At 33.3% G+C, this 14,994-nt stretch overlaps 2 protein-coding genes across 5 annotated transcripts; one reads left to right on the plus strand and one right to left on the minus strand.

Annotated features, from left to right (window-relative positions):
- The first annotated feature begins 3,047 nt into the window (after positions 1-3,047).
- LOC105127358 (mitochondrial adenine nucleotide transporter ADNT1) lies at positions 3,048-6,749 on the plus strand. The gene is made up of 8 exons (XM_011028621.1): positions 3,048-3,371; positions 4,456-4,504; positions 4,671-4,834; positions 4,953-4,990; positions 5,329-5,441; positions 5,538-5,651; positions 5,868-6,212; positions 6,312-6,749. Exons 1-8 carry the CDS (start codon positions 3,214-3,216, stop codon positions 6,393-6,395), a joined length of 1,065 nt encoding a protein of 354 aa, XP_011026923.1. The 5' UTR covers positions 3,048-3,213; the 3' UTR covers positions 6,396-6,749.
- Positions 6,750-6,850: 101 nt separating this feature from the next.
- Positions 6,851-12,465, minus strand: LOC105127359 (putative protein tag-278). Of its 4 annotated transcripts, XM_011028623.1 has the most exons (5): positions 12,215-12,465; positions 11,662-11,716; positions 10,480-10,520; positions 10,232-10,417; positions 6,851-10,044 (listed from the first exon to the last, which is right to left on the minus strand). In XM_011028623.1, exons 4-5 carry the CDS (start codon positions 10,329-10,331, stop codon positions 7,127-7,129), a joined length of 3,018 nt encoding a protein of 1,005 aa, XP_011026925.1. In that variant the 5' UTR covers positions 10,332-10,417; positions 10,480-10,520; positions 11,662-11,716; positions 12,215-12,465; the 3' UTR covers positions 6,851-7,126. The 4 variants fall into 4 exon arrangements, with proteins under 4 accessions (XP_011026925.1, XP_011026926.1, XP_011026924.1 ...); XM_011028624.1 differs by lacking the exon at positions 11,662-11,716; XM_011028622.1 differs by lacking the exon at positions 10,480-10,520.
- Positions 12,466-14,994: the final 2,529 nt, after the last annotated feature.

Raw genomic sequence — 14,994 nt, forward strand, 5'->3', positions numbered from 1 at the left:
AAAAAAAAACAAAGGGTTCGATTATATACATGAAATAGCTAGAAAAAGATACTTGAGTTTTCCATACATCCATCCTGCATCTCTTGAAGCTACGAACTTCCCATCAATGGATCCTTTGTTCAGACTTCTTGGTTGGAAAATGGCAACAAAATGAGGACCCACGCTATGACATTGTACGTGGATATATATGTAGTGACTTTTCTTGTCAAAATCCGGAGAGGCCAGTGCCGGTTTTCTTTAATTGCCTGGGAAAAGGATGCCTGGATGGGCAAGGAGTGCTAGCATCCACACAAAATGGGAGAGGAAGTTTTTCTGACTGTTACTTCCATGGACGTTTCAGGCCAGCTGTACTGTCCTTGACATTTCCAATCCACAGAATTTGTGGACCTGGAGCTCCAAATTACTTACTTTTTTCTCATTATCTATATGGACATTATGGATAATTCATAAACCGAAAAATCTCTGTCCACATTAGAGGGTCAGCAATATCAACGATCCCCTGGTTTTGATCAAATTCAAGATGTTGCTTAAGAACTAGACGGTGAAAGCCAATATGTTTTTGTTTTTTTTGTCAAAACGTGTACAGAAAGGCTGACAACCTCTCTCTTTCTCTCTCTCTCTTTAGTATTGTGTTTCCATATTGTTTTTTTTTTTTAATGTTTTTTTTTAGTTTTAAATAATTTTTTTTTAATTTTAATTTATTTTGATATGATGATATTAAAAAATAAATTTTAAAAAATAATTATTTTTTGATATATTTCTAAAAATACACTTTAAAGAATAATTTCTACTATATTTTCACATATATTCTTATTAGTGATTATATAGATTTTTTGTCTAATAAAAGTGGAGTATTAATAGGAGATTGTTTTAATCTTATATAATGAGGTATAATATGCAAAATTCTTATATTTTTTATTTTGTTTTAATATCTTTGGGTTGATTTTCATACATTAAAATTAAAGAAAATTATTTATACCCAAGCTAGTATATCCATAGAAATTTTTTTTTCTCGAGTCTTTATTAAAAGTCAGTTATTTTACGGGGGATTGTTAGTGTGTTATATGTTTTTGAATGGACAGTTTTTTTAAAATTTAATTACAATCTTATATCATTTTGCAAGACCTAAAATTTTGGTTTTGGATTTCTAGGCCACTCAAAACTTTTGAATTGACAGGGTAGTTGTGAACTCTTGATCAAACATCACCTAAAGAAGACTGTGCTATAAACTATATATATATTTTTTTTACGAAATAAATAACAAAAAAAGAAGAAGAAAACCTCTGGCTTAGCAATGACTAATTTCTTTAAAAAGCTTCGCGGACCATTTGATGTCACAATGGTTATGGGAGGGATTTCTTCCCTTCCTTTAGTATTTGAATTCGATTTTTTATATGTATATATGTTTTTTTTATAATGTTTTATTTGTTTATTAGATTTATAAAATATTTAATAAATTTAAAAATTAATTATAGTGCACATAAACTACTCCGACCATCTTAAATTATATAAAAAAAGAAGTTTATAGACAGAATGATTTTACGACACCCATACACCCATCAATGTAGCATAAAAGTGTTTTTTTTAAATAAAATCATTCAAGAGTGCAGTAGTTTTATTTTTAAATACCTTTTAAAAGTGCATTCACCTTAAAAAATATAAAATTAATATTTTTTAATAATTTTAATATAATAATTTTAATATAATAATGTAAAAAAATAGAATAAAAATCAAAATATTTTTTAAATTAAAAATAATTTTTAATATAAGTATATTTCAATACAAAACTCGCACCAAAAAAAGAGCACAGATATGTGGCAGCTGACCTTTGAAGATGATAACAACATGTTACATGCAGGCATTGACTAATTAAATTGGTGAAGCTGTCGTGTATGACAACTCTAACCTTTTCTTGGTGCAATCTTATCGATTATTTTGGGAGTACCAAAATACACGAGTTGGATATAAAATGTTATCACGCTCTATACTTTTCCATTTTAGATGAAAACAGCATCCAAAAATGGCTTCATCTTTTATTTTTCCCTTTTCCCTGAATTATATACACCATCTATTTGTTGCTTTTAACTCATCCAGCCATAAAATTAGCCATTTTTTTATTTTTCTTTTCATTTAATTACTTTTTTCAAAAAAATCTTTCCAAATTAGATCCCTTCACCCCAAACAAGACTTTTAAAATACGACTTATATTTTACGGTCTGTAAATATACTAATAAACAGAGAAAATCAAATTAAAAATTACATAAAAAACATATTTTTTGATCTATCTACTTTACCAATTCAGCCACTCACCGATACCATATTAAAAAAAATAAAACCCGGGGTCTAATTGCAAGTGAACCATGGCATTCTAGTTTTTAATTTTGGGGTCTCATAGCTTCTTAAAAGACCCTTCTCCCCCTTTTTAAATAAATTATCCAGTCATGAAAATCACTCTGCACTGGGGGTGTAATTGTAATTGAACCAGGAAATAACGGGTTAATAACAATGCATTTTGCCTACTTACTGTCGATTGCTTTTTTGGTCCCTCAAGTCTATTCTCTATCCTGATCTTATCCCTCACTTCCTAATCTTCGTGCCATTTAGATTCTTTCATTTCTTGACATTAGAGAAGATGTCAAATCCCACCACCTGCATGCTCATGATGATGCCACGTGGCATAAATTGTAAGTAACAGATCACATTCTCTAATAATAATCGAAGAGAAAACAAATGAAAAAAAAACCAAAATATTTTTTATTTTAAAACGTATTAAAATAATATTTTTTATTTTTTAAAATTTATTTTTGATATCAGCCTAAAACTATAAAAAAATTAATTTTAAAAAACTAAAAAAATTTAAAAATATTTTGAACAAAATATTTAATTTAACGGAAACGACCACAGTGGGAAGTGATGATGCCGGGAATATGAAAATAAAAGAAGGTACCATGTTGATATAAAAGGAAGAGTAAAGGGACCTAATGGACCATTAACGCAAGAAACAATGAAAGGACGTGGTGTTAGGGCCACGTATAAATAGAACAAAATCATTTTTCCTTCGAACTCTTTCTCCTCTCTCTCGCAAAACGGACGCCTCCATCTCTCTCTTTGTTAGCATATGCAAAAGCAAACCAAACCTTCCCCAAATTAATCAATCTTAATAATCTCCCCAGTCAACGCCGGAATTCTGACCACTTTCCTAGGGTTCCGGTGATGGCATCAGAGGACGTGAAAACAAGCGAGTCTGCTGTTTCTACGATTGTGAATCTCGCTGAAGAGGCTAAACTGGCTCGTGAAGGCGTTAAAGCACCGGGACCCGCTCTTCTTAGTATCTGCAAGTCTCTTGTAGCCGGGGGTGTAGCCGGTGGAGTGTGAGTTCTTTTCATTTTTTTGGGATTTTTTACTGATTATTGTAGTAAATAATCAACCTCTTTTTATCTTATCTGTGGAAGTGATTGTGATTTTTATTAATTTTTAGGATAATATTGATGATTTTTTTCTATTTTTTTTGTTAAGTAAAGATTGTTGTTTGTTATAGATTTTGATAAAGAAATGACTGGTTTTTTTTGGGTTTAGCAGCGAGGGGACTTTTTCATCGTTGTAACGATTTGCTTTTTCCTCCTTAAAGAGTAAAAAACAGGATAGTGTTTTTTGGTTTTGCATTAAAATATGTAAAAATATACTTTAAAAAGCCTGCTTTTTTATTTTTTTGAAGATTTCACTCTTCTTTTTCCTTGAAAAGGTAAAGGTTCGACTCCTTATGTTATGATGGGCTTGTGAAAATCTAATTTTGGGTGTTCATTGGTACTCTGTTGGATATTGGTAGCAAATAAGGTGTATAACTAAGGTGTGAGTTCTTGTGTTGTTAGTGAAATCCATGATTTTTAGATATTTTAACATTTCTATTTAGATATCACTTGTTAGTTGATCGGAATCATTCAAATTACTGAGAAATAGCTTAGTTATACAATTCCTAGTGCAAATGAAACCTGGTTTTGCCATCACCAATCATTTGTTATGTTTACGAATGAGAAATTTTGGTATATTGTTAATTTTCTTATCTGTTAAACCAGGTTTAGATTGGCTTTGGTCTATGGTTGTGAGTTTTGGGTCATAGATGGTGAATTAACAGCATATATGTAGAATGATCACAAATAAGCGACAACACAGAAATGAGTTAATGAGAAAACGAGGGCATCCATATGAAAATAGAGGAGGCAACTGTTGAAGATAAGGAATAATTGGCTAATAATTATGATAATTTTCAGAATGTTACGATCACATAGTGTGATTGGGGATGTTCAGATTGATTAATTTGTACCACTGCCTAAATATGAATGGATAATTGTTGTCATCACTGTTCATTAGCAACTGAGTTTTCATGTTTCGCATACTCAACACTTGATTGAGCATTTTCCTCTTTGAAGAAATTATTGTATGTGCCATCTGTTTCAGGTCACGTACAGCTGTTGCTCCTTTAGAAAGACTAAAAATACTTCTACAGGTAGTTTTTGTTATTATTATTAAGCATTTTAGTTCTGACATTCTGTATAATGGACAGCTACATTGCATACTGAATTTAATATTATTTTAAGATTTTCTCTGTTATCATTCTGCATGTATGACTCTCTGTTTAACTAGAGTGATTTGTTTACTTTTGGAATATGCAGGTTCAAAATCCTCACAGTATAAAATACAATGGAACCATTCAAGGTTTGAAATACATATGGAGAACTGAGGGCTTGAGAGGAATGTTTAAAGGCAATGGAACTAATTGTGCTAGAATTGTCCCAAACTCAGCAGTCAAGTTCTTCAGTTATGAGGAAGCATCCAAGTATGTTTTGGCATTCCACCCTGATATTTTGTCTATCTGCTTCCAGCAGCATTAATTTCTACATATAAGTCTGCCTACATAAATTTTCTGTGTTTTGCTCTTTTTTTCCTGTAAACAGGGGAATATTATGGTTTTATAGGCAGCAAACTGGAAATGGTATGGCTGCCCCTCTATTTGCCTCTATATGTTACTCTATTGTATTTGTGAAGTTCCTTTGCTGTTGGAATCCATTTGCTATTTTCCATCTATTCATCACTATTTTATATGGAATTCTTATCCTGATTTTCCTTTTGGTGGGAGCGATGTCGAGTTTATTCATGCATCATTGCATGTTTTTATCATGTGTGCACTTACACAGCATATGCTCGTCAATTCAGTTGCACTGAATTCTGGTATTATCTTTAGCAAAGCCTTTTTTGGCTTTTAAATTATATCCACTGTGGTTAATCAATTTCCAGCTCAACAATCATTGCATATTAGTTTCCTTCATGCAGATGATGCCCAGCTTACTCCTCTTCTACGTCTTGGAGCTGGTGCATGTGCTGGAATTATTGCCATGTCAGCAACTTACCCAATGGACATGGTTCGTGGTCGGCTAACTGTCCAGGTGCTGTGATCTATATATGCAATCTTTGTGAATGTGTGAAATGCTTTGTATCTTGCTATTTTAATGGCATAAGATTGTCCATATGAATACTTGCAGACAGACAAGTCTCCTCGTCAGTATAGAGGAATCGCTCATGCTCTCTCGACAGTCCTTAAGGAGGAAGGTCCTCGGGCTTTATACAAAGGCTGGCTACCTTCTGTAATAGGAGTTGTAAGTAAATGGCTCCCTTTCTATTGCTTTCATTTGCATGTGCACCATAGAAATCTATGTTCTTGTGCATAGATACTCCAGATTTCATTAGTGTTGGGGTTTTCATTTCCTTCATTAGGTCACTAAACCAAAAGTTCTTCTTCAAGCTGCACATATGCCATTTTTAGAGAACCATCTGTGTCGTTCATCTAATGGGCTGAAGTATGACATTTACAGATACCATATGTGGGTCTGAACTTTTCTGTTTATGAATCTCTTAAAGACTGGTTACTCAAAACGAATCCATTTGGACTAGTTGAGGACAATGAATTGGGCGTGACTACAAGGCTTGCTTGTGGGGCTGCTGCTGGGACTGTCGGCCAGACAGTGGCTTATCCTCTTGATGTTATCCGACGAAGAATGCAGATGGTTGGCTGGAAGGATGCTGCTTCAGTTGTCACTGGTGATGGAAGGAGCAAAGCATCTCATGAATATTCTGGTATGGTTGATGCCTTCAGGAAAACAGTTCGCCATGAGGGATTTGGAGCATTGTACAAGGGTTTGGTCCCCAATTCAGTGAAGGTCAGTGCACAAACTTAGTTTTGATCATCTTTATTTAGAATGCTTCGTTACTTTATCATTTTCATCCAAGGAGATCCTTTTCTTTTTCTCCATTTGTAGGTGGTCCCTTCAATAGCAATTGCATTTGTGACATACGAGATGGTGAAGGACGTTCTTGGAGTTGAGATGAGGATATCTGACTGAAGCAATGAGAAGAATAATAAATCATCAGAGTTTTGTTACTTTGATTGCAAGGGAAACGGAAGTAATGTTAGAGGGTCAGTTTTAGGGATTATCTTACTTCGAGGGGGCAAGAAAGTTTAGAAGCCAATCTTTAGCCAGTGTTGATATTTCTCCCGTCTTATACACAACTGTCTCCATTTAAACCCATCTTTAGTTTCTAGATTTCTTATTCATACTCCTATGGCAATAATTATTTGTCGAAATGATGCATATCGGGTGCCTTTCTACTAGATTAGTTGAAGTTATATTTTAGCAAGTTCTATTTGTGACAGCTTGTTCAATTGATATCCGCGAGTTATTTGGTGCTTCATTTCACTAATCTGGTTTTGGCACTTTCCTTGGTTTTGCTGATTTGCTCTCCCTGCTCATAAACAAGGGCTGTAGCTGTCAAATGCGAATTTAAGTTCTTTGATAGATGAAGATGAGCAATCGTCGTTTTCATCAAATTCCACAATCCTACTTGAAAGTGTAAACGGCAACAGAAATTCTATACAATCAAAGTGATGAATCCCGTGCATTCTATCTTTGACATTCTTCCTGGCTAACAAAAGGATATCGCATCAACAAAACTCTCTGAAGGGAAAAAATTTAAAATGAAGTAATGAAGAGTAACTCGTCGCAGTTTAAAAAATAATAATAAAAAAAAAAGACCCCAAATGAAGATGCTGGGATGAGAAATGTCACCAGGGCTCCTAAGATGCCCTCTGGCTTCTGATGGGCATCTTTGAGAGCATTTCCCTGAGATAATCATGGCGACTTCGGTGATATTCAATCCATAAGCATAGCTGCCTTATGGCTTCCCTCTTCTCTTCTCCGAGGTCTGATATCCCCTCATCCTTCTCTTTCAACATGTTCTCCAGCGCTACCGCCTTTTTCTCCAGGTGGTTTACAGCTTTGGTCAAATTCTCCTTCTCCGCCTCTTGCATCCTCACCTTGACCTCTAATTGCTCAACCTTCTCCTTTAATGCCGATTCACGTTCTTTTGTATCTTGTAGCTGCACAACTAAATCACCCACTTCCTTTCTCAATTTTTCCTTTTCATTATTTGTCTCCATGAACCAATTCTTTGCAATCCGGATCTCCTTTGACGCTACCAAAATACAGTTCTCATACCTGTTACAATCTTCTTCGAATTTCATGGTCAAAGCATCCAGTCCTAACAAAGAACTGTTTACTTTTTGCGAGATATCTGCAACCATCCTGTGATAAGCTTCGTTATTTGCAGTGATTATCCCAGACAATATAGCAGCCCTTTCTTTGAGCACTCTCTTCTCTTGTTGATACTTCTCTTCTGCTTTTCTAAGGCTCTCCTCATTCTCTGTTAGTAATTGTTCTGTGATGCGGAGCTTCTGGTTTGACAGCCGGAGCTTAACTTCTATATTTCGGACGTTCTCAACCAAAGTGTTAATTTCATCTCCTTTTACTTCGAGCTCTCGCTTCAGGTCCTCGATCATTTCTTCCAACTGCTCTACCATCTGATCTTTAGAACCCGCATTCTTTTGGAATTCTTCTGCCATGTCTTCAACTTTCCTTTCTGCTACTTCAAGACTCACCTTGCACTCCTGAAACCAACCTTCAACTTGCTTATGCTCCTCATTTAGCTTTTTGCGTGCTTCCTCCTGTTCATCCAGCATTCTCTGCTGCTCTGCAATCTGGCTCATGAGCTCGGATTTCTGATTTTTCAATTCGGTTAGCTTTTCTGAGAATTCTACTCTCTCCTTCTCAAACTGTGATTGCGTTTGGTTTTTCTCAGTCCGCAAAGAATCCAATTCCTGTTGCAGATTGCTGACCTGTTCTGTTAAGGCCATTATCTGAGCAGAAGCTTCATTCTCTCCAATTGTTTGTCTATCCTGGAGAGAAGAGAACTCGAGATCTCTCTCTGCTCGTGTCTTTTCCAGTTCAAGGATCTTTTCCTGTAACCGAACCATTTCCTCTCCCAATAGTTCCCTCTCCTTGATTTCAGTACTTATTTGCTCACCAAGCTCAGTGTTTTGGTTGCATAGAGCCTCCACCTCTAGTCCCAGATCATTGATTTGTGCTTTACTACTTTCTTTTTCTGCCAGGAATCTCTGCTGATCTGCAGTCTTGCTCACTATCTCCTCTTTCAGATTTTCTATTTGAATAAGATATTCTGAAATTTCCAGAGTTTTTTTCTCGAGTTGCACTCCCAGTTCAGCTTTCTGACCGAGTAGGAACTCCAGTTGCTGTTGTAACAAGTTGACCTGATCCATAAGCCCCTCAACATGAATCGATGTTTCATTAGCTCTACTTACCATCTGTTCCTCCAATTCTTCTTTCTGGGCACGTATAGATTCCAGGTCTGCTAGCATAGTATTGACCTGCTCTGTCAAAATCTCTGTTCTAGATGATTCGTTCTGATTTTCCTCAAGTTTCTTTGTGAGAGCAGAAAGTTCATCTCCTCTCTCTTTTGACATCATTTCAAGTTCCAAAACCCGGGCTTCTAATCCATGATTATGTTCTCCCAGTTGCTTTGCTTCAGCCATTTTGCTCTCAATCTGCACCTCAAGATCTCTATTCTGGGCTTGTGATGATTTCAGCTCTAGTTCCAGACCTCTTACTTGTACTTCCAATTCCTTTATCCGATCTAACGATTTATTTCCATGTATCTCGTGCATCTCTGCAAGAAACGAATACTCCCTTTCCCTGTTATCCAATTTCTCCTTTAATTGACCCGATTCACCTACGAGTCCATCAATTGTATTTTGTGCCTGCACCATGTCATTTGAGATTTCAGATAATTTGAAGGTAAGAGAGTCATTCTCTTCCTTGGTTACTTTCAGATTATGGATAAAATCTGCAACTTGCTGTTCTGCAGATTCCAGCTGCTGCTTTGTGATTGAAAGTTCTGCTTTAAGAGCTTCTAGTTCTTGCCCTGTGGCAGATTTTTCCTCCTGCAAACAATCAGTTAAGGTTCTTAAGTCTTCTGTGATCTTCTCACTCTCTTCATTGCTTTGCATGGCAGCATCTTTCTCCAAAATCAGTGTATCTTTCACTTTGTTCAGTTCTTCCAATCTTTGATTCAGTTCAGCTTCTATCATGCCACCTGCATCTAGTTTTTGCTTCAGTTCTCCATTCTCAACCAAGAGTTGTGCTTTATCAGTGTCTGATCTTTCAACTTCAAGCTTCAAATTTCTGATGATCTCCTCTTCTTCTTGTATCTTGATCAAACCTGTTTGATGTTCCAACTTCAATGCATCCTTTTCTTCACCTGTAGCTGTCAACTTACTCTTCAGTTCAGCAAGTTCTAGATTCGCAGCTTCAAGTTTTTGCTTCATGCCATCTATTATCTTTTGGTATTCGCTTTCCAAACGACCATTTTTACTGCCTTTGTGCTTAGAAGAATCATCAGATTCTGAGTCTGAGCTGGATGAAGAAGAGGTATCGTTTCCATGTTTACCATGAACTTTCATTCTCAGCTCTCCTTTCAGATGATCATATTGTCCATAGAGCGAATGGTAGTGTTTCTGTAAATCCTCAATTAACTCGATGAGAGGCTCTTTTTTGGAGTTTTCTTCTGAGAGACCATCTTGTTCTTCAAGATCTTCCTCTTTGATAAGCTTCAAGATCCTTTTCACCTTGTCATCAATTTCTACAGAACAGGAAATGTCTTTACAGTTAAACATTGACCAAGATTACAATGGAAAGGACAAGCTTAAGGCACAAAACAATAGCATGTAAAGACAACTAAAAACGTGCTGCAAGATAGGTCATTTTCGTTTTTCCAGTTTCCACAATGCCATTTCACAACCTCCGGAATTACTGATGAAAGAAATCACCTGTTTTAGTTTCTTTTAGCTGTTCATCTTTCTCCGGATCAATGTGACTTCCAAAGAGGGATTTTAATGACTCTTGGAAATGGTGCTTCTTCTTTGTCATCTTCTCTTCAAACTTTCAATCAACTTTCCTTGCAAGCAATGCTTTCAGAAATGCATTCTTCATCTTCCGCCAAAAATTATAAAAATCTGCATATCGGGGTTTAGATAATTAAATACAACAAGCTTCCTGCAGCTTATTCATCTTTTACCAAGTTTTAACGTGTATAAGCATTTAAATGAAACGGCTCACCTGGAAGAAGATAAATGATCAATAAACGGCTAGCAAGATCAGGCATTCAAAGAAAAAACCACACAAATGAATGCATTCAAGCAGAAAGCTAGAGATCTTGTTAAACTATTCAAATAGCGCTCACCAGGTTGTATTTGTGAAATAAATCAGTAAAGATATTGACTTTGACCTATTCTAGGCTAATAATATTCTTTTGCTGACAGGCTGCAGCTCTTGGATATCCAAAGTCCTAACATTATCGATAAAATCTCACCATCATCCTAAAAACAGGATAATAGTTCAGATTTGATGTTAATTTTGATGAAATTCGAAATACAGAATCAGATTTTGCTAATGAAATGAAAATCAATCCGGTCTGAATTGATAAATATGATCGTTGCTTTGCTAAACCTAAAAGGCTCTACCTGCATGAGCTGCTGGTTATATGGATTAAAATGGATATGGCCGGTCCCTACTAAAACTCGGCTATTAAAGCAAATTACCCCAAACATTCACTGCCATCATCATTTCATTAGATAAATTCAAACTCAGAACAAAACTCATGTCACATTTAGATTCCCCAATCACAACCAAGCTAATAAAATTATCCTCTGCTAACCAAATTTCAGATCCACCCATTTCCAAAAATCCCATCTTCCTTTCACCATAACAAGTCCACTAAAAGAGCACCCCCCAACACAAAAAAAAAAAAAAAAAAACTGTGGACCCAACACACCAATAAACTTCCCCTTTTTTAAAAAAAAAAATCATTTTTCAACTAAAAAATGGATAATTAAACAGCCAAACATGTCATTATAGATCTGGCACCACCTCATCACCACTGATAAGGAATCAAATCAAAGCACCCCCAGAATAATAAGTATCCAATTTATAGAACTCTTTCAAAAAGCAGAAAAAGACTGCTTAATACTATTAAAGGTGAGCAGTCGTTTTTGGTATTTTCTATTTCCAGTATATAACCACGGAAATATTTATGGTGCATAGTAACTAATATAAAAAACCAATTTAAAAAACATTACTAATATAAAAAAATCAATTTAAAATCAGAAAAATATCCAATTTTCAAAGATTTTAAACTATTTTATCGCGATAGAAAGCTACAAACCACGTAAAGTTAAAATTACAAGAAATGTTGACTTACCACGAAATTTCCTTTGCTTTCGGTTTCAATCTTCCCTAGTAAGCTTCGCTTAGGCCTGCAAAAAAAAAATCCGAAATTCGAACTTAAAAAAAAAAAGAGGAAGAATTAAACTAAACAATTAACCAAAGAGATTGTCAACAAAAAATACAATCGATCTTTAAAAAAGAAAAATTGAAGAACTTTACGAGAACTTCAAAAAATCATGACATTAACGTAATTCCTCTTAATCAAACCAACAACACAGTTCATAAAAAGATTAAAAATCATGAAACCAAACAAGCGAGCGAGCCAGAAACGATTAGCATGAGCTAATCAATCACTAATTAAATAGTAGTTAACCTCATCAACTAGAAACGACCCTCAAAACATCAAATTATCAAAAGCAAGAACTTGATCAAGAAAAAAAAAGATAAAAACAATTAACAAAGATGAAAGCAAGAAAAGATGAACTAACATAAGCAAAGGAAGTAAAAAAGAAGATGAAATTCTTAGTCAAACAAGAATTACAAGCTAAAAATAGTGAGATTAAGCAGTTTAATCAAGAATTAATTACCAGTAATTCACAGCTCAGATGAGACTTGAAAAAACGAAACGCTCTAATATTTGAAAATGAAAAGAGAGAGGGAGAGAGAGATTGAGAGAGCGGGGGGGTCAGAACGACCGGCAGAGCATTTTCTAGCTTTTTTCAATTACTACGTGGAGGGATGGAATCTTCGGGGCCTTCTCTATTGATTTAACTACCTTTGTGGTTTTCTATTTATTACGATAATGCCACCGAGAGGTTGCTGGAGGTGAAAATATCGTGAGTTGTCGTGAGCAAAGCGGGAGATTTTAGTTTTTCAGAAGGAAATGATTGGTAGTTATGAGGCCCACTTGGTTGCCAGAGTTGTTTCCCTTGGTTGTATATCTTGTCTGGATTTTGGGTTTTATTCTCTGTAGCCACAGTACATTATGCACTAATCATGCCTTGTTGAGGCCCACGTGGCCCACTTGGATTTTAATTTCGAGCAAGGAAGAAGAAAATCAATTCTACAAATTTCATAAAAATGTTTCGGTAATGCTTAACGAGGTATTCCTAGATAGCAGCTACAAGGTAAAAAATTAATGAGAAAAAAATGTTTAGTCAATGCATATGTATTAAAAAAAGGAAAAAAATTAATGTTTAATAATAAAAAAAATAAAACAAGCAATGGCATTTGGTGTTTACCTTTTTAAGTTTGTAATCCAAGTTATTTAACCAGAAATAATAAATTTAAAATAAATAAAAAATTATTTTTAACCAGTTAAATATTAATGAATGAATTAAAAAAACATATAATTTTTTTTTAAAAACAACAATAGCATGAAAAAAAAAACTTGAATCTCCTCAAGTTAACCCACCAAACTCATTAGTCAAACTATGAGATCAAGATAACAATATCAAAAAAATCACGAGGTTTATTTTTTTAAGAAAAAACCTAATATCAAATTATGAAATGGAAAAATATAAGTTAAAAAAATTTGATGCCAACTCTTGATCAGAAATGCTAGACATGAAAAATAAATAAGTCTAATTATCAATAAATCAAATATTGATAAAAAGAAAACCATTCACACAAAAACAATAATTGAAAAAAAAAAAAGGTATGAGCTTACATGAATTAACCTAGCAAATCCACAAGATCAAAAGATTGAGATACTCTTTTATTAAAAAAAAAACATGAAGACTATTTTTTTAAAAAAAAATCAACATCAATTAATGAAGATAAAAAAATAAGTAAAAAAATGATATGAATCGATGGCCTGGGGCCATTTATTTGGAAGCATCAAATCTGGAAAAAAAAAAACCACAAAGCTCAAATGTCAAAGCTAGAATTGAAAAAAAAAAGGATTCACAAGAAAAAAACAATTAAAATCAAATTTGAAAAAAAAAAGATAATAATTTTGGAATAAAGGGTTAAATTAAAAAAAAATTCACAAAAGAGTTATAAAATAAATCACCAAGAGAATGAAGATAAAATATAAAAAAAATCAAAAAATTTAAAATTTTGATCAATGAATGAAATTGAAAAAACTTGAAAGTTTGCAAAAAAGACAAAAAATAATGAAGAAAAAAAATTAAAAAACAAGAAAAAAAAACATAAATTTAAAATTCAAAAGAATAAGGACTTATATTATGATATTCCTGTAAGGAAAAAGAACACAAATTTAAAATTCAAAAGAATGAGGACCAATATTAAAATATTCTAAACTAAAAAGAGAAAAGAAAAAAAAAAGGAGAAAGAAAACATCTCTGGCAACAATTCATCTATCACAATCCAATACAGATCGCCTCTGAAGAAAAAAGATGTTTTATCTTTGAACTTAGCCTTTTTGTCTGATTTGATGAAAGGAAAAATCATCAAATCATTATCATAATCCACAACAATATCTCTCTATTTCTATAATATTTTTCTCACACCCTATATATTTTGTTAAATGTGTAGATTTCTTTATATATATATATAACGTAATGTATATTCTTTTTATATCTCTTAATTATCACCTATAGTTTTTTTCTCTCTACAAAATATTTGTTTCTATATTTTCTATACCAGCTTCCTAAATTATTCTCGTTGAACATTTATTGTTTATTTTCTTTAAAAGTTATACCTCTTAGTGAAAAAAAGTGACAGTATCCGTAACACGTTAGAAAAGCAAATTTCATGGTTATCATGTAGTAATCAACAATATTTTATTAATTATTTTTTAAAATTTATTTAAAAAAAATGGACACATGAAAAGAAAATAAAATAAAATACAACATATATAAAAATAATAATAAAAATATCCTAAATAAACATAAACTTTTTCTTTTTTTATTATTTTTTTTTTCAATAAAATATTATTAGTTACCCTTCAAACACTATAAAATTTCTTTTCTAAAAAACATTTATATTTTATCTTTTCTATAAAAAATCACTACCTCAAGTTAACTCATACTAGGAGAATTTGGTAGTAAATTCTGGGTTTTTTAATTTGATTTCCTTAACTCAGATGTCACCTTCAATTCCTAATCTAAACCATAAATAGGTCATATTACATATATACTAAAACACCTAGGTAAAATTTTGTAGCAATCCACATTAACTTGGATTCTTTTTATTTTTATTTTTAAACTTTTTTTTTAATTGTAGCTTTATGTGCCTAAATTAATGACCAATTTATTAAAATTTATTAAAAAAAAAATTCAACAAAAGATGATTAAAGGGTATGCTAATGCAAATAGGTTTTTTTGTTAGGAAAAATCATTTATAAGCTCAATAATTTTATTTTTTTCTAGTTTGTTTAAGATTTTTATTACTTTTCTTTGAT

Source organism: Populus euphratica, unplaced genomic scaffold, assembly GCF_000495115.2.
Source record: "Populus euphratica unplaced genomic scaffold, PopEup_1.0 scaffold7.1, whole genome shotgun sequence".
NCBI lineage: Eukaryota > Viridiplantae > Streptophyta > Magnoliopsida > Malpighiales > Salicaceae > Populus > Populus euphratica.